The sequence below is a fragment of the Odocoileus virginianus genome, chromosome 24, assembly GCF_023699985.2.
Source record: "Odocoileus virginianus isolate 20LAN1187 ecotype Illinois chromosome 24, Ovbor_1.2, whole genome shotgun sequence".
In the NCBI taxonomy this organism is placed as follows: Eukaryota; Metazoa; Chordata; class Mammalia; order Artiodactyla; family Cervidae; genus Odocoileus; species Odocoileus virginianus.
Genome location: NC_069697.1, coordinates 34,112,140 through 34,140,078, shown reverse-complemented (window position 1 = coordinate 34,140,078; position 27,939 = coordinate 34,112,140). Strand labels below are relative to the sequence as shown.

The window sequence follows — 27,939 nt, the reverse complement described above, 5'->3', positions numbered from 1 at the left end:
TTATTCTCAAGCTACTAAAAGTTGATACAAAATTATAATAAAAAATCAGAGTATCTAATAGATATGCTAATAATGCCTGTATATCATATATATAGTCTTATATAGCACATAGATATTGTAGAATACTGAGACTATGTTCTTCTAAAACATCTAAAAATCTATTTCCAGAGATTCTTAAATATTCTGAAGCACTATGCCTGGAAAAATAGAATTTCAACAGAAACATGATTGTCTATTTTTTAATATTAAGAAAAATATATATATCACAATTTAATGATATAGTTAACTACAAACTATAGTTAACTATAAACTATATAAACTTTTAGTTAACTATAAACTATAATGATAAAGTTAACTTTTTAGTTATTTCAAATTACATTCTAACTTCACTCAACCAAACACACACAAATGTCTTTTTTACATTCTCATCATTAGATTGTCTCCTTCAATTTTGCCTAGATTGCACATGCCAAAACTACAAGGCCCATTTGTGCCTCCAAAACTGTTTTCAAAGCATCACAGCTATGGCAAACTATAAATCAGTCCATATCCTCCCTTTTGGTGATGCATGAAATCTCTGCATACACAAAAAAGAGAAAAAGATGCTGCAATTACACAAAAACTAAAGTATTCTTCTAGCATAGAGACTTCAACACCACTCATCTCTTGCCAGGTTGTAATGGAATATATCATACTAGTTCAGGCTTTCTAGAAGGATATGTTGGAAGATATAACAATAGAAACATTATTTCAGTAGATTTCCATGATAAATTGGTAATGAAGTAGATTTCCAGCCCTTTGCTATACTTATATGTGTCTTCTCCAAATTTAAGAAAATAACCAGTTACTATGGTTTTACTGAACACTGCCCTTTACAAAGAATTGACAGCTTCTTGAAACCATTTCCCCACACATTACCTTATTCCCCTGGCTGCTGCTGGACTTAGGAGCAATGGAGGCAGTAACAAGGTCCTTTCTGAGTGCATTCCACCTTGAGCGGGAGCCCAACCCCTCCACTCAGACCCTCAATGTTCTTTTGTAACACAAAACTGTTAAACTGACAAGCTGCAAATTTACTAGGTGTATGCTGCTACCCCATGCTCATTTCTGAAAGTGTTTTTATTTGTCACATTCCATTGTATCTTAATAGAAATGTAGTCATACACACACACACACACGTATACATATATATGTTTTAACACAATACTACAGGAAGGTACTATTTTAAAAAGAAATGCTTTTGGAAAAGCACTAGGATCAAGAGGGTTCAAGCACCAAGCTTTCATCTTTGTAAAAAATATTTTTTCTTAATTTTAGAAGAAAAAACAATGTTAAATGAAAAAATTATTCTCTTTACTTCTGTTGGATCATCATTAACTCCAGAAAACAATGGAATGTACATTATTTTCTTACCAAATATGAACTGATTTTATGTACAGAATGAAAACATTATAGGAAATGAATCACTTAAATGAGGCCTATGGGGAAATATAGAAAAATTAATATAAATTTATTTAAAGAGCATTTGCTAAAATAGGTTATGTTACATGTAGTGCCCCTCACTTTATAAAAGAAAAATAAAAATTTTACTCACCTTTTAAAGACTATCCTGGGCATGAGTACATCTATTAATATACTAAGTTTGCTTACACCATAAATTTTTATTTATTTGTAATATATGAATATTAAAATTCCTAGCATTTAAAAATTGATAGTTCAACAATATATCTTATTTTTAAAAACCAATGATAGTTTCTAATAGGATTACATAAAAATAGCAGTAGCTTATATACATACTCAGTAAAATTATGAAAACATATACTATTCAACAATTAAATGTTTAATAAGAAAAATTAACAATTTGTTATTTAAAAAAACCATCAAAAGAAAAGAGGCATTCTTTACAATACAGAATTGGTTCAGTGACTTAAAACATTTTAGGTATTGGTTCAAGGAATAAAAATACAACATACATGTGAATTAAGAAAAGCACAAGGCCAACAACACATCATTAATAAGCAAGGGTTAAAATACAATCATTTCACATTGACTAGTCACAAAAATGCAGTCATTAACAGATATATGTTAAGCGTTCTTTCTTTCTTTAATCATACTTATAAATTGTTACAACACAAAGTTTCCAATATGGAGAAAATTTAAATGTATATTTAAACTTTATTCCTAGCTACATTTTAATTATTTAGCAATTGGTATTTTAATTTTCCTTCAAAATGAAAAATGTTTAAAATTTCATGTCATTCATATATGTATACTTATATACATATACACATATTTTCTTACTTTTCTAACCTAGCAAATATGATCTTCTGAAATTAAAGTTATGCATTAAAGAATATTAACCTGACATGTTAAAAAGAGGTATTCTGAAATCTGGCTAATACATAGCAACACTGAAAGAGGTAAATTAAAAGGTTATAACTGGTTTTAACAATAAAACTTCAGATCCCTTAATCCCTTTTAATATAAAAGGCTAATTTAAGGATTAAAATTCTTCATATAATAAGAAATCCAAGAACTTTAATGATATATATTTACTTTATTAAAAGTTAATAAATAAAATTATTGTAATTTTTAAAATCATCTTCAATTTATCAAAAAATTTACAGTTCTTTACTAGTGCAAAGACTGAATTAATCAATGAACTCCTTTGTGGAACAGACATGTAATAAACAATGAAGAATTATAGATTTCTGTTTTACTATTTTGTAATTTGAAATTATTGTTTTCTTGGTCACTTGTTTTTGTGAGGTTGACAAAGTTATCTCTGCAAAGGGTCTTCAGTGAACATTCAAGTTTTTCATTTATGACATACCAAGAAACATCATGATACAAATTATTGGAGTATAGCATTTGATGCATTCCAACACAATCAAAATTGTGTGAGGTTGTACACCTTAAACTTATACAATATGACTACATATCTCAATAAAGCTGGGGCAAAATTATGTAAATACTATAGTGAATATGTAGAAAAGATTGATAAACCTTAAAATATTTGAAAATATTAAACTAAGGATGAAAAAATCTAAAACTGACCCCAAATGAATATTTGCAATTCCAACATACTATAAATTTAGGTATGTCAAATTTTTTAAGTTTTATGATGTTTATTAAATAGAACAGGAATCAATAAACTTTCCCCAGAAAGACCAAGTAGTAAATATCTCAGGCTTTGAGGGCCAGTCTCTATTGTAAAAGAAAGTCTCTATTGAGTCTAAGAGTCTCAAAAGCAGCCATAGATAATACATTTAAAATGTGCATGACTGTGTTCCAATAAAAGTTATTTATAAAAATAGACAATGGGCCAGGTTTGATAATTTGCTGATCCCTGATATAGAAGATCTGATTCAAACCACTTAATTTTATGAATTTCAATATATAACACAAAGCAGAAGCCATGAGTAAATGTTTAATGCTTTGTGAATGAATGAATTCATGAATGAATAGGGAAAATAAAACCTTTATGTCTGCTGTCCTAATTGAAGCAAATTCCAAGGCGGCAATCTATGGATTAAGTCTTATTAACGACTAGGCTTATAATTAAACCAATAAAACAAAAGAAAATGTAACAGATATACTACAGAGAAAGTGAATTTCCACCCAAAAACGACTAACAAAAAAAAATCTATAGTGACTTCTTACAGGACTTCAAATCTCTCCAAATAGATTGTAAACTACATAGGGTAACAAATACGTCTTTATATTATCATGACAGTATAGTCCCTAGGATATAGCAGATGGTCAGTGAACATTTTAAGCACTATGTGAATGCTTTCCATAGCAAAATGCTTTTGTTAGTTACCAAAAAGTTACATCTCTCTAATTCTAATGCAGCAATTTAAGATCTTCCCATAAAGTTAAAATGCTCTGCTGTTTTGTATCAGTCATAGTGACTAAAAAGATGAATTTAGTCTGAACTAGAAATTGACCTATTCTTCAAATAGATGAATAGAAACAGGTTTACATTTCACTGTAAAACTTTGACCTGGGTGAAGCAAAACAAGTGTATACATCAGGTTTGGATATAAAATCAGAGTTAATTATTTTCCAAATAAAGAACTGTTTAACTTTATAATCTTAATTATAAATTAATTTAATAAATTTATTATAAATTATAAACTCCAATCATTTTATCACCTGAAAGAAGTATACTTGGTTGTATGTGATTTGAAATATCAAAATTGACCAAAATGCTAGTTTCAATATATCTATATATTAATTATTCTTCAAAGCCTTGGTAGTTGAAAAATACTAGAAAATTAATCATTCATGAATATTTATGAATTTTTGTCTATGGCTTCAAAAAATAAAAAATTAAAACAGCCCAAAACACAGTAACTCCACACAGTGGAAGATATGAACATTCATATAAATTACTATATAAATCATACTTTTTCATGATGTATGTAACAAATTGTAAACAATTAATTTACTTTGTGTAAGTAAATTTCTCTTTTTTAATACAATATTTTCACATTTCCAAATAAAATATTACAGTTTAACAATGATAAAAATGTTATTTGCTTTTAGATCAGTTACTGGACACTGACAGACAAAAGCCACAAACAGTTATACACTCAAACAAGACACAGCCTTAACTTGCCATTGTTGCAAGCACAATGTTAACATTAGGTACAAATGCAAATAGTAAAACATTTTCAATTAATTTGTGGCAAGCCAAAAGTGTACTGGAGAAACACACTTTCATTAGATTAGTGCTATGGTTTAAAATTCACTTATAAAAAATAAATACATATAAAACTATTATATATATATGTATATATTACAGTACTTGAATGAATTCTCTTTCAAACTATCAAATTTAATGACACAAGCCAAGATGTCCAATGGTCTGCTTTAAAAAAAATTGGAAGATAAAATGTGTGCATCACAATTTATAAAGAGAGAAAATTAAAGTAAAAGGGACAGAATAAAACAAAACAGAAAGATAAAAATAAGAGTACTATCGTACCGATTTCCATGGTCCCCGATGCCATGATACATCATCAGGGCAAGCATGTACATGACACTGTACCACACTAGGTGGCTTGTTCAACATTTCACAGTTTTGCTCTTGTGACAGCTGGCCATTGGGAAACTGACATATTACAAATCTTGATTTTATTCCTCCTCCACATGTTTGTGTACACTAAAAATAAAAAAGAAGATAAAGACTATGTGGCTTCAAAGAGAATATTATGTTGGTTTATTCAGTGATGAGGACATAATCAGAATGGCTAAAGCTTAAAGTTTATCCTTTCTTCATAACTCTCAACATTTCTTCAAAAATAAATCAAAGTTGCAGTTCCATCCTTTTTTTTTAAAAGACAAAATTTTGAAAATTAACACAGTAATAGGTAATAACTACATGATGTATGGCATCCTATCAAAAGAGGACTATGTATCCATTAAGGAAAATCTAAGTTTATAAAGATAGATGTTCAGTGTATCTACTACATGAGAACAGCAGGTGGCAAAGCAACATTATAATTAATGAACCCACACAGAACTAAAGTCTGGCAGGAAATGTATCAAATATTAAAAGTTCATATCTTTTTCACAATGTTTCAAATTATTTGAATTTTCACAAGAATTAACTCACGACTGAAAAAGTTACTTTCATTTTGGAAAATAGTAAAAGTATATTTTAAAGACATACTTTTATATTTATCAACACCTGATCAGAAGTGTATCTTTCAACAATGATTTCCAAATTCCCTATGGAGAGAAAATAGGTACTGAAAATCACTATGCAGGGGACTTCCCTGGTGGTGCAGTGGATAGGAAACCTCCTGCCAATGCAGGGGACAGGGGTTCGATCCCTGGTCCGGGAAGATTCCACACACTGCAGAGCAGCCAAGTCTGTGCGTCACGATTACTGAGCCTGAGCTTTACAGCCTATGAGCCGCAACTACTGAGCTTGCGCATTGCCAGCTACTGAAGCCCATGCGCCTGGAGCCTGTTCTCTGCAACAGGAGAAGCCACTGCAATGAGAAGTCTGAGCATTGCGATAAAGAGGAACCCCAGTTTGCTGCAACTAAGGAAAGCCCCAGCGCAGCAACAGAGACCGGTGCAATCAAAAATAAATGAATTAATTTTTTAAAAATCATTAAACACAAATATTTGACTAATTAAATTAGGTGGCTTGTTTTATTTATCCAAAGAAAATGTAAGTCTTTTCTTCTTTCTCATGCATAATATAGGTGGAATTGATATTCATTGCAACCATTTAAAAAATTATCCTCATAATCCCAGTGACTAAAAGGTCAGGACATGAAGAAAGTGCTCAATAATTGATAGCTATTCATTTTAGATTCATCAAATGAATGGTTCCATAATTAGGATATTAACATGGCCTACATATCACTATTTTTCTATCTTTATATTAGTCTAATTTTCTAAGAAATTAAAGCAATAATATATTAGTTTAGAGAGGTATTAGGAAGTCACCTACTGGCTAGCACACAGGATTCTGAAAAAAATCTGGAGTATGTATTTCCTATCATAAATGAGTGATTTATACCATGACACAATGTTTATTAAAAGATTATAGTTTTACTGACTCAATTTTTAAAAAATCTGTCTAGTATAGTGAAGTAAGATTATTCAACAGTAAAGATATGAAGTGCTTAACTTTTGGTCTTAGGGGATGTCATAATTTCCGCAAGTTTAGGAGAGAGTAGGACTTACTTCTCCCCAGCTTCCATAGTTCCACTGTGGACAAGGTCCTGAATCACAGTGCTTTGACTCTGGGGGTTTGGATGCTGCATCGCAGTAACTGGCACTTTGTCCATTTTCGTCCTGGCAGACCACAACTCTGCGCTGAACACCTCCAGCACAACTGCTAGAGCACTGGAAGGATGGAACACGGGAACACACAGACTGAAGATTCCACATCACAAAATTACATTGTAAAACACTAAAGCAAAAGAAAAACACTTCTTTGACTCAACTTCAAGCTCTCTAAATTAACCCCCCCACTTTGGAATCATAATTTGAATAAAGAATATCTGTCAAAAAAACCTGGGTATTACTAGGGGTTTCATTAAAATTTATTGATAGGAAGGCAAAGCTTTAAAGTTTGCCATAAAAAATTCACCCTTGTCCTAGGCATTAACTAAAAAGGAATTCAAGTTTTCAGGTCTCACTAGAAAGGGGAAAAAAATAAATAAATAAAAGATAATGTTGTTTCCCAACTATCACATTGTTTTTCTTTACTTGGTATCATTAATCTCATACAAAATACCAACCACAATTGTACTTTTTGTACAAAGTAATCATGGTTTTACACCAGCTTACTGCACTGTTATCATAGTAATTTCTGGGTTTGATTTTTTTCTTCATAGACATTGGTAAGCTTAAGACTTAAAAGATTTCATTTTTACTATAATGTACTCTTAAGATTTTTTTCAAATGGATTCCTGTGTAATCATAATATCACATTAGTGTATAATTCAATTAGAACTCTAGAGATTTGCAATCTGCATCAAAAATTGCTTAATCTTTTTAAGATTTAAACTACTGATCTTCAGAAATAATTAGCATTAAAAGCCTCTGATGTCATTATGTACACATCTGTTAAAAGGCCATGTAACATAACAAAATTATAGAATCAGTATAACTCAGTAAAGAGGGCTTACTGATCCCCATGGTCCGGTTCTCCACTGGTTTCCTCTGATTGATGGATGGACCCCCTGATTTTGATTATCTTCTGGTTTGTGAGTTAATGGAAAATTCCTGCCTGGAAAATGGCTTGGCTGCTCAGAGGAACTCGGAAAGTGGCTGTACATGGGAGGGCAGGCTGCCAGATTACATTCTTGTTCTATCACAGGGCGGACTTCAGGGTCACAGTGATTCTCATTAACTGGCTGATGATAGTTGATGCATAAAACTTGTCGAGTCATTTTTCCACGGCCACAGGAAGCTGAACACTGATCACAAATTTAGCCAATAAACTGCATTACCTCAAAGTTCAAATATTATATTTAAATTTCTCATTTCACTTTTTTTGCATAAAAGTACTTACAGGTGACCAATTCCCTGTTTGCCACTCTCCACAAGGGCTAAAACAGACAGCTATTTCAGCTGGTCGGGGTAAGTGGGCACAAAATGATTCATCTGCTATTCCATCGTGAGCATCACGACAACTTACATAGCGGGCTTGAGTTCCTCTTCCACAAGACACGGAGCACTGAAAAATTGAATCATACCAAAGCATTATATAGGACACTCCCGCATCCCTTACACTTGGTTGTTGTTCAAATTTCTGAACCTCAAGATTCTTGAAAAACCTTAATTTATAAATATTATCATTTCTGAGTCAAACACAGGGCAGTGAGTATTCCAATGAGCTTAAAAAATAAACTTCACAAATGAGATGCTTGTGGTAATAAAATAAAACACTCAATGTTTCAGAATAGCAATTAGCTATTTGCCAAAATTAAAGAAACAGAAAAGATTATAGATAAGAGAATCTTAAGATAACATTTAAGACAACTCTGAAAGACCAAGGTAATAGAGAAGATAGGATCTCATAATTAAAATATTCAGAGAATATAGGAAACTTAAAAATATATCTTTCATATAAGACTAAAGCAAGTGTATATTCCAAATCTAATAAGAGTCTAATATCACATCTGCTTCTCATAACAGCCTGTGACATAAATATTATCATCCTCATTTGGTAGGATTAGAAAACAGATCTATAAAACTTAAATTCCTGCCCATGGAAACAGAGCTCTTGAAAGACAGAACAGGATTTAGTTATTAAATTACCTAATTCTAAACCCTATGCTCTTTCACTACCATCTCCATCAAAATACCTAAGAATGAATGCATATATTAATTTGGCAAATCTGGAGCAACTATTTTGTGGATGCCTGAAAGCCTCCATAGTAGAAACACTGCCTCTTAAAGAAATTCACTTACTGGGGTCCAAGAACCATATCGCCATTGTGCTATCTTTCTCATGGGAACAGCTGGCAAGGAAGTGGCCCCAATTTTAGGGATAACTGGGCAAGATGTAACAATACAATCCTGTTCAAAAGAAAAATGGACCTCATAAAACATTAATGAATTAACCACTCTGATTGATACTAAATCCTATACTTCTTCTTTCAATTGTGTAAGTCAAGAACAGCTGCATAGTAAACTACAAATAAGTGATATAAAGGTTTTTATTTTCCAAAAGTACAAAGTACTATCAAGGGCTAGAAGTGGATAGTATGACTCTGAAGGCTAAAGTTTGGATCATTCTGCCTGATGATTTAAAAAGAAAAGAGTAATAGTCTTTCAAAAATAGCACTAAGCTGAAACCTTCTGAATGAACACAGATCACTACCTTAAGAAACACCACACACTTGAGAAGTTCATTATACTCCTAATAATGCATCATCCTTCTGTAGTTCAAAGGATGGAAACATAAGTCACATGAGTTATCCAATATCAGATAAAGAGTAAAAACAAATCCTTCAATAAAGCTGGCAAAACCAAGAACAATAAACTCTCTGATGCCCACATACATTTTTAAGGCATATACAGTTAAGTGGAAAAATACATACGGAAATAATTTTAACACACCAATAATCTTCCTGTATCAAATATTTTTGTTTATAATCCATGGAGAGGTGTCGTTTACCTGCCTGTCACTTGGGCGACTAGCTCCATGGCACAGTCTGTCATCTAGCATTGCACTATGTAGCTCGTTGACACATTTCACAGCACGCATCTGGTACCCCTGTCCACACGTGGCTGTGCACTGGAAGAATATAAGCAGATACCAAACACCATTGCTCAGACATTACATAAACTTAATTTTCTTAACATGTACACAGTTAAGAATCTATTTTCAGTAGATGTTTTTATTAGTCCTTTATTCCAGATTCTAGACTGAAACTGAGCAAATTTAATCAATATACATCTTTATTCAAATTTATATAGATAAAATAGGCAATACCAAAGAATGCTCACTACCGCACAATTGCACTCATCTCACACCCTAGTAAAGTAATGCTCAAAATTCTCCAAGCCAGGCCTCAGCAATACATGAACTGTGAACTTCCAGATGTTCAAGCTGGTTTTAGAAAAGGCAGAGGAACCTGAGATCAAATTGCCAACATCCACTAGATCATCGAAAAAGCAAGAGAATTCTAGAAAAACATCTATTTCTGCTTTACTGACTACGCCAAAGCCTTCAACTGTGTGGATCACAATAAACTGTGGAAAATTCTGAAAGAGATGGGAATACCAGACCACCTGACCTGCCTCTTGAGAAATCTGTAGGCAGGTCAGGAGGCAACAGTTCGAACTGGACATGGACCAACAGACTGGTTCCAAATAGGAAAAGGAGTACATCAAAGCTGTATATTGTCACCCTGCTTATTCAACTTATATGCAGAGTACATCATGAGAAATGCTGGGCTGGTTGAAGCACAAACTGGAATCAAGATTGCCAGGAGAAACATCAATAACCCCAGATATGCAGATGACACCTCCCTTATGGCAGAAAGCAAAGAAGAACTAAAGCGACTCTTGATGAAAGTGAAAGAGGAGAGTGAAAAAGTTGGCTTAAAACTCAACATTCAGGAAACTAAGATCATGGCATCTGGGCCCATCACTTCATGGCAAATAGATGGGGAAACAGTGGCAGACTTTATTTTGGGGGGCTCCAAAATCACTGCAGATGGTGATTGCAGCCACTAAATTAAAAGATGCTTACTCCTTGGAAGGAAAGTTATGACCAATCTAGACAGCATATTAAAAAGCAGAGACATTACTTTGCCAACAAAGGTCCATCTAGTCAAAGCTATGGCTTTTCCAGTAGTCATGTATGGATGTGAGAGTTGGACTATAAAGAAACTTGAGCACCGAAGAATTGATGCTTTTGAACTGTGGTGTTGAGAAGACTCTTGAGAGTCCCTTGGATTGCAAGGAGATCCAACCAACCCATCTTAAGGAGATCAGTCCTGAGTGTTCATTGGAAGGACTGACGTTGAAGCTGAAACCCCAATACTTTGGCCGCCTGATGAGAAGGGCTGACTCATTTGAAAAGACCCTGATGTTGAGAAAGATTGAGGGCAAGAGGAAAAGGGGACAACAGAGGATGAGATGGCTGGATGGCATCGTCGACTCAATGGACATGAGTTTGGGTAAACTCCAGGAGTTGGTGATGGACAGGGAGACCTGGTGTGCTGCAGTCCATGGGGTCGCAAAGAGTCGGACATGACTGAGCGACTGAACTGAACTGAAAATAGTGAAATTGAAATGGCAATTATTACTGTATCTTTAAAAAGTTATCATGTAAAACTCTCAAGAGAAGCTTCATATTTTGGTGGCAGAGTCAATGCAGTTTAGGAAAACTAACTAGTTTTCAAAATTGACCTGGTGTGTGCACGTCACTTAATATACTAAGTAAATTTTAAAGAGATAAAGAAAGAAAAGAACAGGACAGTGTTAAAGGGTAGATGAGAGCAGGTTTCCTAGCAGGTATGGCAATCTGCACAGAATACTAAACTGCCCATGACTCATCCATCAGATTATTTCCTAGCCATCTGTTTGGCAAAACTTCCCAACAACACCTATTCTAAGTACAGTAGACAGAATAATTTAGGACGTGAAAATGCTTATAGTTTACATAAAGTTGATGGAAGCATAAGTTGTTTATCAAAGTATAGTTGATTAACAGTGTTATGTTAATTTCTGGTGTATAGCAAAATGATTCAGTTATTCATATATATATTCTTTTTCGTATTCTTTTCTATTATGGTTTATGGCAGGATACTGAATACAGAAATTTTGGTATTGTGGTTAACAAAAGTGAGTTAAAAGTCAAAGCTAGAATATTTACTACAGCAAAATTAGCAGGACTGAAAAAATTGTAAAGGTACGGATTTACATTTCAGGAATCTTTCTCCAAAAGCCACCCCAAAATTAGATGGAGCCACTAAAAGACTGAATATACTATAATTCTGTGCTATTCTGTAATGATGGATCAGAGCAGAAATCCATATACTGTCATATACTCACAGAACCCCAAGGTCCTACTTGCCAGGAAGTACATGCATGAAGCTCACAGGGTCTCTGAGACTCAGGCTTGGTGCTTGGGTCACAGAAGCCATCACTCAAGTGATCTTCATTCAGTTGACACCACACCCGCCGCTGCTTTGTTCCTTTTCCACAGGTAACCAGACACTGGAAAAATACAACTGAGCATTACTTTCAGTATTAGTCAACACAAATACCCCCAAAAACATAATGATCAGTTTGTATATTCAAATACAGTTAAAGATCATTCTTAAGGACATTTTCCTTCCACGCCTCAGAAAAACCAGAGATATTCATGGGGTAAAACCAGCCACCCCAAACTTCTGCTGCCCAAATCCCAGCACAACATCTATTTGTTCCAGAAATAAAGGTACAAAACTGACCTTAGAACAAGTATGTATCTCAGCCTACTGTGCACACCATGAAAAAGTACTTAGTCACTCAGTCATGTCTGACTTTTTGCGACCCCATAGACTGTAGCCTGCCAGGCTCCTCTGTCCATAGGGATTCTCCAGAAAAGAATACTGGAGTGGGTTACCATGCCCTTCTCCAGGAATCTTCCCAACCCAGGGATCGATCCCAGGTCTCCCACATTGCAGGTGGATTCTTTACCATCTGAGCCACCAGGGAAGCCCACTATGAAAATGGTTACAGATTAAATGCCAATTATGTCATTGTTGACCAGACACTGTAAATAGCTTAAGGACAAAACATTTTTAAATTTTACTATCTTGATAATACAGTTATTTACCAAATGATAAAGCAAATTGAAATATTTTTTGAATTACATAGCCTTCCATTACAAAGATCTCCTGTACAATGTTGTAATAGTTCTAAGCCTCAAGTGTTTAATGTTACCTCACTCCACTCACTAGTGGCCCAACTGGGACAGGAAAATTCATTGCAATTCTCTATTGTCACTCGGGGAAGTTCCTGGCATTCTCTGTCAGCAAGACGGTGGCCAAAGTTATTTATACAGTAAGATTCTCGAGACCTCTCCCCTCCTCCACAACTTCTGGAACACTGATTAAAAAAAGAAAAGTGGTGAAAAATGGACACAAGATAAAAATTTTAATAAAAGTGCTACTCTGAAGTAACAAATATTTAATTAGAAGTAAAATGAAGGAGCAACTTGTCTTAAGCTATACTTTTTTCTTTGTACCTGAGACCATTCTAAATAATGCCACCTTGTTAAGACACAATCACCATGGCAAGGTTCTCGGGTTGGAGGTTTAAGTTGGTCACCGCAGTAGTGGTCATCTACGGGAACAGTCTGTCCTTTATGAATGGAATACTTCATACAGTGGACGTCCAATGACTTGTATCCTTGACCGCAAAGGGTTGAACATTCACTTTTGCCAATGATGTGCCACCTACAAAAAATGATGTTATTATGCTTAGGAGGTATGCTGATGAACACAATTTAAAACATGGATTCAGAAAAATTCACACATATTATTCAACTTTAAAAATTATGTTAGAATTTATAGACAAGCCACAGTAAAAATATTTGATATATCATTGATTTCATGATGAAAACTTCTTAGAGATCATAGAGTCCAAACTTTCATTATACAGATGAGAAAATGAAGCCCAGTGATGCTGTGCATTCAAATGGTATATATGCTTGGCTTCTGTCAGAAATTTTACTCTTCTCTAAATAAAATTTAACATTTACTCCAAACCCATAAAAATGGAGCTGTCTGGTAAAAGCTGGAGGTATAAAACCAGCACTACACCCAGGCATTTGGAGGAATCCCAAGCCTCACCCTAGAGGAACCCCAAGGAAATATGGGTTCTCTTCCTAGGAATCCCAAGCCTCTCCCTAGACCTTTGAAAACAACTGGCTGAGATTAAGATTGAGACTAAGGTTACTTAGTAGCAGATCTAAAACTATAACCAAATATATCCGACCTATAATCAGGTGGTGTCTCCCTATGCAACATCTTTATTTGACTGAGGATCAGAGAACATCTGGGAACATGACTACATCAAAACCTTTAAAAGTTGGTAAACTTGTCTTTATAAAGCATATCACATTTTCTCATTAACTCATATAATCTACTTTTAGATATGTTTTCAGAGAGAACATTTTTTTTCCCACAAGTAAAATCTGCCAGCGTTAGCCAAATTATCCCAATTACAGTCTAGCAATCTCTCAGACAATATGAGTGCAGCAGTACCGCAAAGAAGAGAATTCATGGAGTTTCTTTCCATCTGAAAAGCATCTCAAGGATTTCGTTGCACTTCACTCTACTGCAAGGCAGTGGATGCAACTTGTACATGCCGTTCTACCACTAGCCTTCTACCATATGTCTCCAAACAACACCACAAATACATAAAAATTCTCATCCATGCTGAGTAAAAGAGATTCTGGCCATCCCTGAATGTTGGGGTTATTGCTAGATGGGGTTATTGCTCTTAGCTTCACTGTAAGACCCACCACAAGAAAACAAATGACAAGAATTTTAGAAGAAAAAACTTGCCTGCCATGATCTAGGATCTCATTACTTACTGTTTAATGGACAAAATGCTGATAAGATAGACAAATAAATCATTGATTCTCTAATCCTCCAACTTTAAAAGTTTATTGGTCATGAGTTCAATGGGAATTAGAGGATCAAGCTATTAAATGTATTGTTCCAGAGCTTTAAACCATAGGTTTTCAGATTAGAGTTTTTCTGTATTTATTTTACAGACAAATTTGTTTCCATTTCTTACAAAATATCAAGGTCTCTATACTGAAATTAAGCAAATACTATGAATAAAAATCTCAAGCCCAATTGTTGAGTTTCACAATAAATTAGCAGGTCTAAAGTTTTTTAAGGGAATGGGAAAGGATGGATATTAATTACATGTCCACCTTATACCAGGCAGTAGATTCTTTATATCTTATCTCAGTTATTGATTTTTATCTGGTTACATTATACATTATTTCTCTTTTACTTACCTTAGTTCACAGTCTGTATTGCACCTTTCAGTCACCAACAATGGAAGTGGTAAGTGGTCACAGCTTTGATCAGACATGACCATATGATCACTCTTACGTATACAAGTAATTTTTCTTCTATGAAGACCTTGGCCAAAGTCAAATGAAAATTAAAAATTAAAGGAAAACTCACATAAGGAGATGTTCCAGAATAATTTACTTCTGCTAATAGCTTGAAGGATGCAGCTAAGAAAGCAAAAACAATTCCAACATAGGATACAAATAGGCAAGCATATTGAACTAGTCAGGAATGACTTTCTACAATAAGCAAGCTGAATCCTGAAACACTGAGGAGTTTGCTAAGTAAGGAGATGTAAGGAAGGTGGGACAAGTGTGTGAAGTAGGAAGAAATTTATTACAGCTGGATGGAAGGGTTGCTCGTGGAGAACTGAGCGGTCAGGGTCCATGCTGATATGATACAGTATGCTACTGCTCCCCATTATTTGCTTGCCTTTTCGCTGTAACAAAATCACACATCTCTACTTGCTACAACATTTCTATAACTTCTTTGGGGAAGAGCAAACTTCCCTGCCCATTGACAGCAGGTTTGTGCCAACCACCTGGAAGGGAATGTGACTATTCCAGTTCCAAGCAGAAGTTCTAAAAGTCTTTTCTTGCTTCTGCAAACTTTTTTCTCTGTTTCCAAAACACCTTCTCCCGATGGGGCTGATCTTTCAGCCTGGAATCATGAATGAAAAGGCAGCATGGTCAGACTTCAGTTGATAATAATGGAGCAACTGGAATAAATGTGCCACATGAATGCAAGATGGTAATAATAGGGGAAGTGGGGAGGGGTTGTGGAAGAAGAGAGAATATGAGAATTTTTTATAGTTTTTGCTCAACTTTTCTATAAACCTAGTGTGAAAGTGAAAGTCACTTAGTGGTGTCTGACTATTTGTGACTGACTACAGCCTGCCAGGCTCCTCTGTCCATGGAATTCTCCAGGCAAGGATATTGGAGTGGGCAGCTGTTCCCTTCTCCAGGGGACTTTCCCAACCCAGGGATTGAACCCAAACCTAAAACCCCTCTAAAAAAAATAAAGTCTATTAATTTGTTTGAAAATGACATGGATGCAGATAACAAGCTGAAGAAGAGTCAGTACCAATTAACAGCCACCACACAGTATGAGCAAGAAATAAAGTTTGTTGTTCTAAGTCACTGAGATTTAGCAGTTGTTTATATGGTATATAACCACAGTCAAGGAAACTTAGAGAAGCCAGAGAGGCCAGAGTAGACTGAACTTTGCACTTTTTGCAATGAAGAGACAGGAAAAAAGTTCAAGCTGTCAGTGGCATGATCAAATTTCTGTTTTCTCCAAGTTCAACTGTATACTTTCACTTGGCGAAACATGAACATGCATGTTTATTTCTGCATGCATACCATCTGAAATGACTATAAAGAATTTTGAAAAGGCAAAAACCTGAAAGAACAAAAAGAATAAAAGAGGAAACAGTAGGCAGGAAAAGGGCATTTTAAATATGAAAAGAAGATGGAAATTACTATTTTAACAGAGCCAAGGAAGCTGAAACCTGAGCCTGTGGAGGAAGAAAGTAAGAAACAAACCATTCATGCCACAGAATCCAAGCAAAGCCCAGGAATCAAAAACAGCTTCAGGTTCCTCTGAAGAGGTGAATGTATGAGGCACAGGCCTGAAAAAACGGAGAAGTGATTGAAAAGTATTCATGAAGAACAGTCAGACTTCCACCTAAGAGTCAACAGTAGTGCCATCTAATAAAAACAATGTGAACCACATGTAATTTTCCATTGTCTTGTGGTGACATGAAAAAATAAAAAGATACAAATATCCAAATAGGATCATTTCCACACAGGGTCAACAGAAACACTATCGATGTTATGTTTCACATTCTTTTTTCATACTAAGTCATACATACTTCAGTGGGCTAGCCACATGTGGCTAGTAACTACCATTCTGGATAGCACAGCTCCAGAGCAGGTGAATTTGGGGGCACACACACAGCAGCTGAGGGAAGCTGGGGAAGCACTGTACTGAAAAGAGAGGGACTCAGTAAAAGTCTCCATACTGAAATGATGAGATTCAGGCCCACTGGGCTCACCCTCCATTTCCCTCTGGCTCCAAGCCAATTTTTACAGTTTCTCCAGTCCCCTCACTGGCCAGCAGAAGATGGGAGAATTCCTTTCTTGGAAAATTCTTTAGCTCAAGAAAAAAGATTAAATGACAGTGACATTTGAGCCTTTCCCCCAAAGACATAGTAAAGAACTATAAGAAGACTTATTTAACCCACACAGGACTTTCAATTAGCATTTTAGTCTTAAATATGAAAAAAACATCAAAGGATCAGTAGGCAATTTAGGAAAGACACTCACAAAAGAGACCAAAATAAGCAGAAACAGAATTAAGAGGAAACACATATGTCAGGGAGCAGAAAAAGTTCCAAAACTACAATTAATACTCTCACAGACACAGGTATTGCATCCACGAAACAAAAGCAAGCTGTTGATGAGAAACACTAAGAAAAAAAATGTACATTTGGAGAGAAAATTACAAGATAAGAGATCAGACCAGGAGGCTGTATATCCAGACAATATAAATTTTACAAGACAGAAGAGTAATTTTAGTGTGAATAAATTATCAAAGATATCATACATAAAACTTCTCAGATCAAAGAATCTGTGTTTCCAGTTTGGAAGGCGTCCTAATTATCAGGAAAATAGATGAAAGGAAAAGCCAAGCCAACACACATTGTCCTGACATTTCTCACTCCCAGAATTTAGGAAGGGAGACACAAAATTTCCATACCAGGAAGTATCATATCCAAGCACTGGGGATTGGAAAACAAGATTTTCAGCATTCTAAAGGAAAATAATCTATCTTAGAATTTTATACGAGCCAAGCTATCAATCAAGGGTGAGGACAGAATAATGCCATTTTCAGACAGGAAAGGTCTCAAAAACCTGCCTTGCTTTCTCAGGAAATTTCCGACAGATATGTTATCCTCAGTGGAGGAAATAAAGAGAAGAATTCACAGAATTTGAGACACAGGGAATCCAACACAGAAGAAAGTTAAAGAGACCTCCCAGGATGATGGAGAAGGGAAAGCGTGTGATGACAGTCCTGTCACAAGCCTGAAAAGCAACATGGCCAGGTTAGAGTGGAGAGAAGAGGGCCAAGGGAGCAGCAACAGACAAGAAAAAGGAAAGGAAAGCTGAAACCAATTGCACTGAATATAGAGCTCCAAAATAGTAACACAAAATTTACAGCCTTCACAAAACATTTGGAGCCTGATCATTTTCAGTGCGCAGGGTAAACAAGAAAACAAAACTAAAGAAACTTCACTTTAGAGAAACCCCAAAGTGACACAGGTACAAAAGGAACTATGATCATAGAATATACTTTGTGGCAACTGAATTACTAGCTCCTTTCCTTCTATGGGAAAGAGATCTTTCCTGGTCCAGACTCTCAAACTATCTCAAAATGCCTCCTCCAGCCTTTCATTTTGGATCTTGTTATGTGTTTATTTGGTGTGTCCCCCAAATTTTAGAATGTCCCTTCATTCAACTATGTATTTAGATTTCTTCTAGCTCCCCATATCTACTGCCACAGACCAGTTTACCCAGTTATGCTGGAATGCTAGTCCCAGATGCCCAAACCACTTCTATATGATCTTCTATAAAGCACATTCAGATTCTTTTTGTCAAAATGAATGCCTCCGTCGTCTGTGTTAAAAAGCTTTGTTCCTACTTGCAGTGTTTGCTCCAGTCAGCCTGGCATCATCTACTTCAGTCTCCCTCCCCCGAGACACTGTTCAAACAGGAATGCCTGTTTCCACACCAGCATCCGGACACTGATGTCCTAGAACCACAGGACCAAGTCTGCGCCTTTCGCTGGGATGGGATACCTCCATTCCTTTGGTACCTTGAGGTCAGTTTGTTAACATGCCCTTCAAGCTCCCATCTGTGATTACTGCCTCTGGTCACCTACCTTCTCTCAGCTCATTTCTGTACTGTTCTGAGCTGCTTCTCCTCTGACTCACTGCTCCCCTAATTCCCAGACCTTGTCTCTCGTGTCCCTGGGAACTACTTTTCCACTCCACACCAATTTCTATCTTCCCATTTCACCTCCTCAAACTGCTCACTCCATCTTTCCTGGGGTCTCCTCGATGTATACCTGTGGCACGGCTTTTATCATTTAAAATTAAAAAAATTTACTCATTCTTCTGTTTCATCCACTAGACTTAAAACTTGAATGCAATATCAGGGCCCTAATAATCCAAAACAAAATAGTCTGTTGATAAACATTTACTGATTCAAACAAACGTAGCCTCACACAACCAGGTATTCATAATTATAGATTGCCCAAAGATACCAGTCTCTTCATTTGCTTTTCTACTATAACTGCACGGCTTTTTCATCCCCCCGTGCTCCTTTCAGTTATTCATCCATCAGTACAAACACACTTCCCTGGGGTCAGAGAAGGGAAATAAGAGAATGAAAGAATGTTGACCCCAGAAGACTAAAAGAAGGAGATGGGTGTCTGGGAAAGAGGATGGAAGGAAAAGGACAAGAAGGTGAGCATTTCACTAGAAAACAGTGTCACAGTAAGGGACCCTTTCTGTAACTGCAAGAAAGAGATTAAGGACGTGGTAGGAGAGGAGCTGTGATGGAAAATGTTGAAAAGGGTTGAGATAAGGGAGGCTATTAAGCATAAGAAGCCCAGAATGAGTGGAGAGAAAAGCAGGCAGAGAACAAAGACGGGAAATCTTTGTAAGTCTGTGTGGTATAAGTATGTGGGTTCCACAGGCAGCCAGACTCCAGCACCCCAAACTATACCAGCATGCCACAGCTGAACTTATGTCCCCTTTGTTTAATTTCAGTGTACCTTGACACATTTTTGTACAGTCTTGCCACGGTCCATATGGGTCCCATGCGAATAGATCACTCTTCTCTTCCACGGGGATATTGAAGGAATAACGTACATCAGGGTTGTATAGATTACCCACACACAAAACCTCAATAAAAATACAAAGGGGCACACAATCAGTTCATAAAAGATATATTCTTAAAAGACATCAGTTTATGTTTAATAATAAATACAAAGCACTTATGTAAGCATCATATTTTACTAGTATGATTAAAACTGTCTTAGTAACAACTACTAAGAATTTACCTGCAAAACAAGTTCTTCTTCCAGTCGATCAGTACTATTAATCCTTTCAATTGAGTTGTTTGAACCACTGTATTCAAAAATAGCTCCTTGTACGTTGATTTCCCTTTTGGACATACTTACAACAAAATTCCCATTCAAAAGAAAATTCCCTTGAGTGTCCGATAATGCTGTAAAAGGATAGTGCTCATGAAACAGCAAAACCAGTCAACGGTCCAGAAACAGTTTTAACTTTTACAATTCACATTCTTTTCTTCTGCAGTTAGAGAATATAAATATAAATTAATAAGGAGGAAATAAACTTTATTTTACTATAAAGTGGTATCTAACCCATAAGCAGCAAAACTTTAGCATATTAGCCAAACCCGTGAAAATACATTCACTCTATAATTTTTCTTTCTGAGAAGGTCATCATCCACAAAGCATGCAGCACCAAGAGAGACATACAGGAAGTGGAAAAACAGAGAGAAGTCATGCAGACAGATCAGCTATATCAATCCTGGTCATCCACGGGGAGGAAAGAAAGGGCAGCCAGGCTGCTATAGTGCTCTGTTTACCTTGGAAAACATGTACAAAGCTTCGACATCCTAGGTCAATATTTCAAAAGCCCATGCCTCTCCACTCCTCCCTCCGTAAACATCTGGATCTTTTTCATGGGAGGCACTCATCATTGCTCATGCCTGTGTGAGTGGCTACTTTTTCAGAACCCTCCCACCACCCCCTCTGTTCTTGCCCCTGGTGATTCTTGCTCTTTCCCATGGATAGGTATTAACATCAGCCTATCAATTAAGTATATGTGTGTCTATCTATATACTAATATTTACATGTGTATATGAGTATGGAACGGAGTACATACTCACAATTTGTTACTTTTGTAAATACAAAATTGCATGCTGTCCACAGTGTTGTGGTAGTAAAAAGACCACAGGACTTAGTACAGTTGATTTAAATTCAACTTGTTCCAATTAATTACTATGTGATCTGGGATAAACTACTTGCTTTATAATTGCATAATAGGAATAATAAAAATTCCCAACTCACAGGGTTTTAATTTGAATCAAATTTGGAAAATGTTTTTAAAGTGTATAAATTGTAAAGCACTGTGCTGTTAGTTTATATTTTCAAGAGGGTGTCTAATATTTTAAATTTTATACTAATAAAACCCCCATCTTAATTAAATACATCTTTGCTGATTTACTCTACTTCTCAATGCAATAATCTTTTTGGAAAACACTTATTTGATCTTCCAAGAAATCCTACCCAAAGCACACAAGTTACCATGACTAAACTTAACAAATACTACACACCTTGAACCAATGCTAAAGGAAATACTACCAAATATGTCTGGTGATTCTATGTCTGTGTAGACTATTGTGATTGTCTTTATACACTACACCAAATTCAGTGAAGAACCAACAAAATGAAAATCACTCTGTTTAAAGGACTGCCTGTTACACTAAAACTAAGGGAAATAAAACTTTACTGACAAAAACTACATTTCAGCATTTTTAGTTACCAAAGCAAATTACAAGTCCTTTCTAAACACTCCACACATATATTTTGCTACCGTATTTAGATTTTGATATTTCCATTAGTATTTCTTTTACAAAGTATATTGATATTTTAGTAGTGAACATTTCTAATCTTTAAACTTAAGCACAACCAAATAGCTACATCTGGATCCTAAGAGAGACATAATAAATTATCTATAATACATATGGCATATGTCTATACCATATGATATATATGGCATATATCTATGTATATGCAAAAGAAAAAGAAGTGCAACTAAATGTAAAGTTAAAACATTTACACTTGATTTTCTTTAGGAATTTTTTTTGCTTTTTTTTAATAGAGGTGAAATTAACAAAACCAGAATTAACCATTTTAAATTGAACAACTTGATGGCATATAGTGCATTCACAACTTGATGGCATATAGTGCATTCACAACTTGATGGCATATAGTGCATTCACAACTTGATGGCATATAGTGCATTCACAACTTGATGGCATATAGGGCATTCACAACTTGATGGCATATAGGGCATTCACAACTTGATGGCATATAGGGCATTCACAACTTGATGGCATATAGTGCATTCACAACTTGATGGCATATAGTGCATTCACAACTTGATGGCATATAGGGCATTCACAACTTGATGGCATATAGGGCATTCACAATGTTGTGCAAACTCTACTAGTTTTCTAAATTTTTTCATCACCCTGGAAGGAAAATCTGCATCCATTCAGCAGTTGTTCTTTCTACAATTGACTTTATAAGGCCAAAGATAATTTCTGAAATGGGCTGTTCATTATAGACTCAGATTCCCAGTCAATTCAAAGCATTGATTACTTGAGCCAATATTTCACATTTCATTAATGTGAGGCAAGTGTTTTTTCAGTATCAGCTTTATATCACCAGCTTAGTGAATTACATGTAAGTCAATATTAAGGTATTTATCAGACAGAAACAAAGATTTGTAAAGCATTCTTTTCATCTCTGGGCCTAAGTGAAATGCTTTAAACTATAAGTCAATTTCCAAAAAGTAAATAACAACTGAAATGTATACTCTATAAATAGCTAAAAGACAATATGTTAGGACTATGTTCATTAACATCTAAAAATATGAAACTATAGTTCTCTTTCTGTAATATAAGAGCAATAAAAATACAATCACAATAAAAATTGTATTTAAAGACTTGTGCTACATGGTAAAGACATTTAAGAAAACAAATTAAAAACATTTCCCTTCCCTGGTGGCTCAGATGGTAAAGTATCTGCCTACAATGTGGGAGACCCAGGTTCGATCCCTAGGTTAGGAAGATCCTCTGCAGAAGGCAATGGCAACCCACTCCAGTACTCTTGCCTGGAAAATCCCATGGACAGAGGAGCCTGGTAGGCTACAGTCCATGGGGTCTCAAAGAGTCGGACACAACTGAGCAACTTCACTTTTTTAAAAACATTTAACCCCAATGAGGTTTACAACTAGAGAACTGTATTCTAAATACACACACGACTTTAACTGAATATAACCTCTGGTTATCTAAAACACCCTCATGGGAAAAAAGCTTAATTTGTCTTCCAGAATTTAATTCAGTATCTTTAAAATAGGATATGGTATGTAATTCAAAAAGAGAACACATATATGTGTTAGATGACTTGGCTTAGTCTGAGCCGAAACTGCATGTTTATTCAAGGGGCTCTTCTTGCCTTCCAAGAATTTACAACCACAGACCTCCATGAAACTGCACATACTGGCTGCCATTTAACTAAAAATGTTTACCCAGGTAATTGTCATCTTCTGGTTTTCCAGAATAGCTGTGCTGAAGAATATCAATGTTTGTTGCTCCTGGGGGAATCTTTACAACGACATTATAACCTGCAATATAATTTTATACATGTTAACTTTCACAAAAAGCAGATGGCCCAGAGGCTAGTACTGCTGAGTGAAAAATCTGAATAGTGTAGTCAGACTTAATTTCATTTTATCTCTGAAAGATGATATGTGCTTATTCTTTTTGAATCACTGTCTTACACAAATTACTAAGGATTAAGAAAAAGTAGTTGTTATCTAGAAATACAGAGTTTGGGATTCTTAAGGTGCACTTCCTAATTTCTCTTACTTTTAAAATTCTGAATATAGAATACAAATAAATCTAGTAATTTAGCTCCTGAACTATTTAACACATATTAATTTTTAAATGTGACCAATACTTTTACATTTTACACTTCCTAATGGGGAAAAATACAGGATTCCAAATGCTATTCACAAATTCGGGAGATATAAAAATAGTTGACCATTGCTAGATGTTTACACAGACTCAGTGAGCAGCAAAATAGTGAACGTTAAAGAGAAATATTTTTCTTAAGCTCTTATGTTCCAGTGTAAGCAGAAATCTCCATAGCCATCCCCCAAATTTTACATTATTTTTTAAAGTCTACTAACAAATTGTCAAGAGAAAAGTAAAAAGTTTACTCTAGAGAAATGTTTTATGAGACCAAATTCAATAACACTGGCACTTCTCAAAATATGAGGAAACACTATATCAAATATACATTACATTACATATACAAATATACATTAAACAAGAAACATTTTTCCTTTACTAAAACCACTCATGTCACATCGTTTTCCAAATACTCTCAGGTTTTAAGTCAACAATTAATTCTGCTCTAGCGATATTATTCTAACATTTTCCTTTCTCTTATTAGGATTTTCCTCTTTCATTTAATATAAAAACAAAAAGAGTTGAAACTTTTAATATACAATAACTTTTATAAATATGAAGTTAACTTTAGAAGAGGAAGTTTTAAAAGAGGTCAAGTCTCATATGAGATTATCTCGCGTTTTCAGAGCAGCCTTATTTATTTATATCTCTTTAAGATATCACATTTAAATATAAGGTGATAAATGGTATGATTATTCTGTATACATTTAACACATAGTGGTTGTAAATTATAAGCCGACAAAAATAATTTGACTCATGATTCTTTTTCACTATAAAATGTTCCTACTAGCCCCACTATTTATGTCTTTGCTATGCTTTTCAAGAAAGTATTCCAAGGCATTGCAAATGTGCCAAGATGAAAGCTATCACTAGGGGGCAGTAATGTGACAAATGCTGTTCAAAACCTGCACATGAATTTACTCTTTTTCCATTTGCAAACTGATTAATTCATAGCACAATTTTAGCAAGTTTAAATTCTAATTTGGTGTATTCAGCTTTATATAGCAAAAATACGTTTCAGTGAATACAGACCAGACTTTGATAAATGTGTGCCACTGGTGATAAAAAGGGATCAAATATATATGGGTCCCAAGAAATAATCATAACAACTAGAAAAATAATGTCAAATCATCTAGTAACTTAGATGCATAAGCATGATCAGAGTAGCAAATGTTCTACACTTTTCATATAAATATACTGTTCTAAATGACACTGCTTTAATTGAAGCAATTCTTATTAACTTAAACTCTGTTCAAAAACATGTGAATACAATTTGAAGCTGAACAATAAAACTGTAAAACATACATCATTTATTTTGCAAAGAAAGTGTTAAAGGGTTGTTTTTATTACCATAAAAATAAAAAACATTTCTCAGGAAATTTAATGGAAAATATCTGATATATTCTCATAAAAATTTTCAAGAAAAATGAAGCCATGGCCAAATATCAATTATATCTGTAATCCAGACTTCCTAAAAAATCAAATGCAATGATAATTCCAAATTAACATTTAAGTTAATGGTTTCATCCTTCACCTTCAATCAGTTTCAATATATCATCAATAAAAAACAACAGATAGGCCAGGTCACACAGAAAACATGTGGTTCAGATGATTAAAAACAATTGAAAGCAAATTTCCTGGAAAGATTATAAACATATACAATATAGATTACAGAAGCAGCAGTAAAAACACTTCACTAACTGGTACGACAGGGGGACTATTTACACTTCATTGTCAAATTGTACTGGATTTACTCTAATAAATGCACCTAAATTTTTTTTAAGAATTAAACTTGTCTTAAGCAGGTAAATTCATTAATTCAATCCTACAACTTGTACAAGATTTAATTATCATTCTGAACTAAAATACAGAATAAATAATAACAAACCAACACTATTATTCCTTAATGATATAGTCCCATTATTATACCCAAAGAGAAAGCTGGATAAAAACTGCAAAGCTCACCATAATGTGCACTGTTGAAGACACCTGCCGTTGTTCTGCAGGAGGAGTTATCCCCACCACACACGCCACATTTGTCTCTCCTGGCCTTGGAGTTTAACACATGGTCACAGCCAGCTTGCTTCAAAATACAATCATCACAGTCAAGATTACTAAAATGACCAGCGAAGCACTAATGGGGCTTTACAAAGTTCTTTCCAAAAATATTCTTTCACTTAACAGGAAATTCAATACAACAGGATTTTTTCAGGATATCTAATGATCTTGTTATATGTAGACCAGTATTTTCACACAGCTGTTCACATAGTTGAAAAAGCACCGTCTTTTAAAGGATCATCTACATACTTCCTGCATCAAAATCACCAGGTGTGGGATTTAAAGATAGATTCTCAGATGTTTTTAAAAATCCCCGGAGGTAAAAATCTAAGAATCCACATGGTAACAAATATTGACAGTGATTCCTATTTCCATTATTTGAGAGTAATTCTTTAAGGACATGTGATTCAAATGGGACAAAAAGTTACACACTATAGTAACTTCAAAAAGAGGTCGTTCATGATTTACATTTTTTTTTTAACTTATGACCTTAGAACTCTGGGGATAAACAGCATATCTGACAGAAATAACTTATTTCTTTAAAATTAATATCCAGCATAATAAAGAGTTTAAGAAAAAAATGAGTAAATAAATAATGGTGAGAGTACAGTGTGACCCAAGGCTTGGAAAGAACAAATGCAGCTCATTTCCACACAGACGGTGCCCTCTGCACACACTGCAGTAACATTTAGTTCTTTGGAACACTCCTTTAAGTTTAGTGATCAGGAGAGTAAGAAAAATTCATAAGCCTCATGACTTTGTATTTACAAGGTAAATATTTCCAAAATGAAAATTTCATCCAGATATTTTCTGAAAGTAATGTGCATCTTTATGTTCAGACACATGTCATATTTTCTCATTATATCTGACTCTCTGGGGTTAACTTAGATAAAACAAGTTTTCAGGCACCAAGTGCCCTTTTTTTCACATTTAAAAGTTAAATGAAGTGATGTGAAAGTCGCTCAGTCGTATCCAACTCTTTGCAACCCCATGGACTAGCCCATGGAATTTTCCAGGCCAGAATACTAGAGTGGGTAGCCTTTCCTTTCTCCAGGGGATCTTTCCAACCCAGGGATCGAACTCAGGTCTCCCACATTGTAGGTGGATTTTTTATCAGCTGAGCCACAACAGAAGCCCAAGAATAATGGAGTGGGTAGCCTATCCCTCTCCAGGTGATCTTCCTGACCCAGGAATCGAACCTGGGTCTTCTGCATTGCAGGCAGATTCTTTACCAATTGAACTACCAGGTAAGTCCAAAGCTATTTCCAATCTGTAAGTTATTTTCAGTTTCTCTAAACATCTCATTAGCCCTTTGAGTTCAAGGCCTTTATCACCTAGATGTTTGGTTATACGGAGAAGAATTGGTCCTATTAAGTTCCACTTAAGGAATGAGTTCCTAAGAGGATACTTATATTCTTTAGACAACATTCACTATCCTAGTTCTCAAACTCACCATCCATTTTTAGGATTGTCTTCTGCAATTTGCAAACTTTAATTCAGGGGCTCATCTGCTCTCACCTAGCATCCTGCCTGCGTGTATGTGTGCTAAGCCGCTTCAGTCATGCCCAACTCTGCAATCCTTTGGACTGCAGCCTGCCAAGCTCCTCTGTCCGTGGAATTCTCCAGGAAAGAATATTGGAGTGGGTTGCCATGCTCTCCTCCAGGGGATCTTCTCGACCCAGGGATTGAACCTGTCTCTTACATCTCCTGCATTGGCAGGCCAGCTCTTTAACCACCTGGGAAGCCCCGCCAAATGGCCTACCTAACTCCAGTTTCCTAACAACCCAGTACATTCTGAAGATTTTAACATGCAAATCAAATCACATCTCTTGCTTAACTCCAAATCCCTGGATCTTCAAGGACTTCAGGAAAACACTTTCACATAACACCAGCTGGTGGCCACCTCCAACTTTGGTCCCTTACTTCTTCACCTTTCTAAAACTTTCTTATCC

General features: G+C 35.2%; 1 protein-coding gene across 1 annotated transcript in view; it reads right to left on the bottom strand.

The window, feature by feature from the left end:
• ADAMTS20 (ADAM metallopeptidase with thrombospondin type 1 motif 20) overlaps positions 1-27,939 on the bottom strand; it is a 194,318-nt gene that overhangs the window by 76,801 nt on the left and 89,578 nt on the right. The window contains exons 15-28 of the mRNA XM_070454544.1: positions 25,895-26,012; positions 23,485-23,580; positions 20,199-20,365; positions 19,911-20,040; positions 15,014-15,140; positions 13,226-13,436; positions 12,922-13,086; positions 12,046-12,210; positions 9,659-9,778; positions 8,950-9,057; positions 8,048-8,212; positions 7,662-7,952; positions 6,712-6,873; positions 4,994-5,170 (exon numbers count right to left, since the gene is read on the bottom strand). Of these exons, the coding sequence (XP_070310645.1) occupies positions 4,994-5,170; positions 6,712-6,873; positions 7,662-7,952; positions 8,048-8,212; positions 8,950-9,057; positions 9,659-9,778; positions 12,046-12,210; positions 12,922-13,086; positions 13,226-13,436; positions 15,014-15,140; positions 19,911-20,040; positions 20,199-20,365; positions 23,485-23,580; positions 25,895-26,012 (2,202 nt within the window). The remainder of the gene's footprint in view (positions 1-4,993; positions 5,171-6,711; positions 6,874-7,661; positions 7,953-8,047; positions 8,213-8,949; positions 9,058-9,658; positions 9,779-12,045; positions 12,211-12,921; positions 13,087-13,225; positions 13,437-15,013; positions 15,141-19,910; positions 20,041-20,198; positions 20,366-23,484; positions 23,581-25,894; positions 26,013-27,939) is intronic.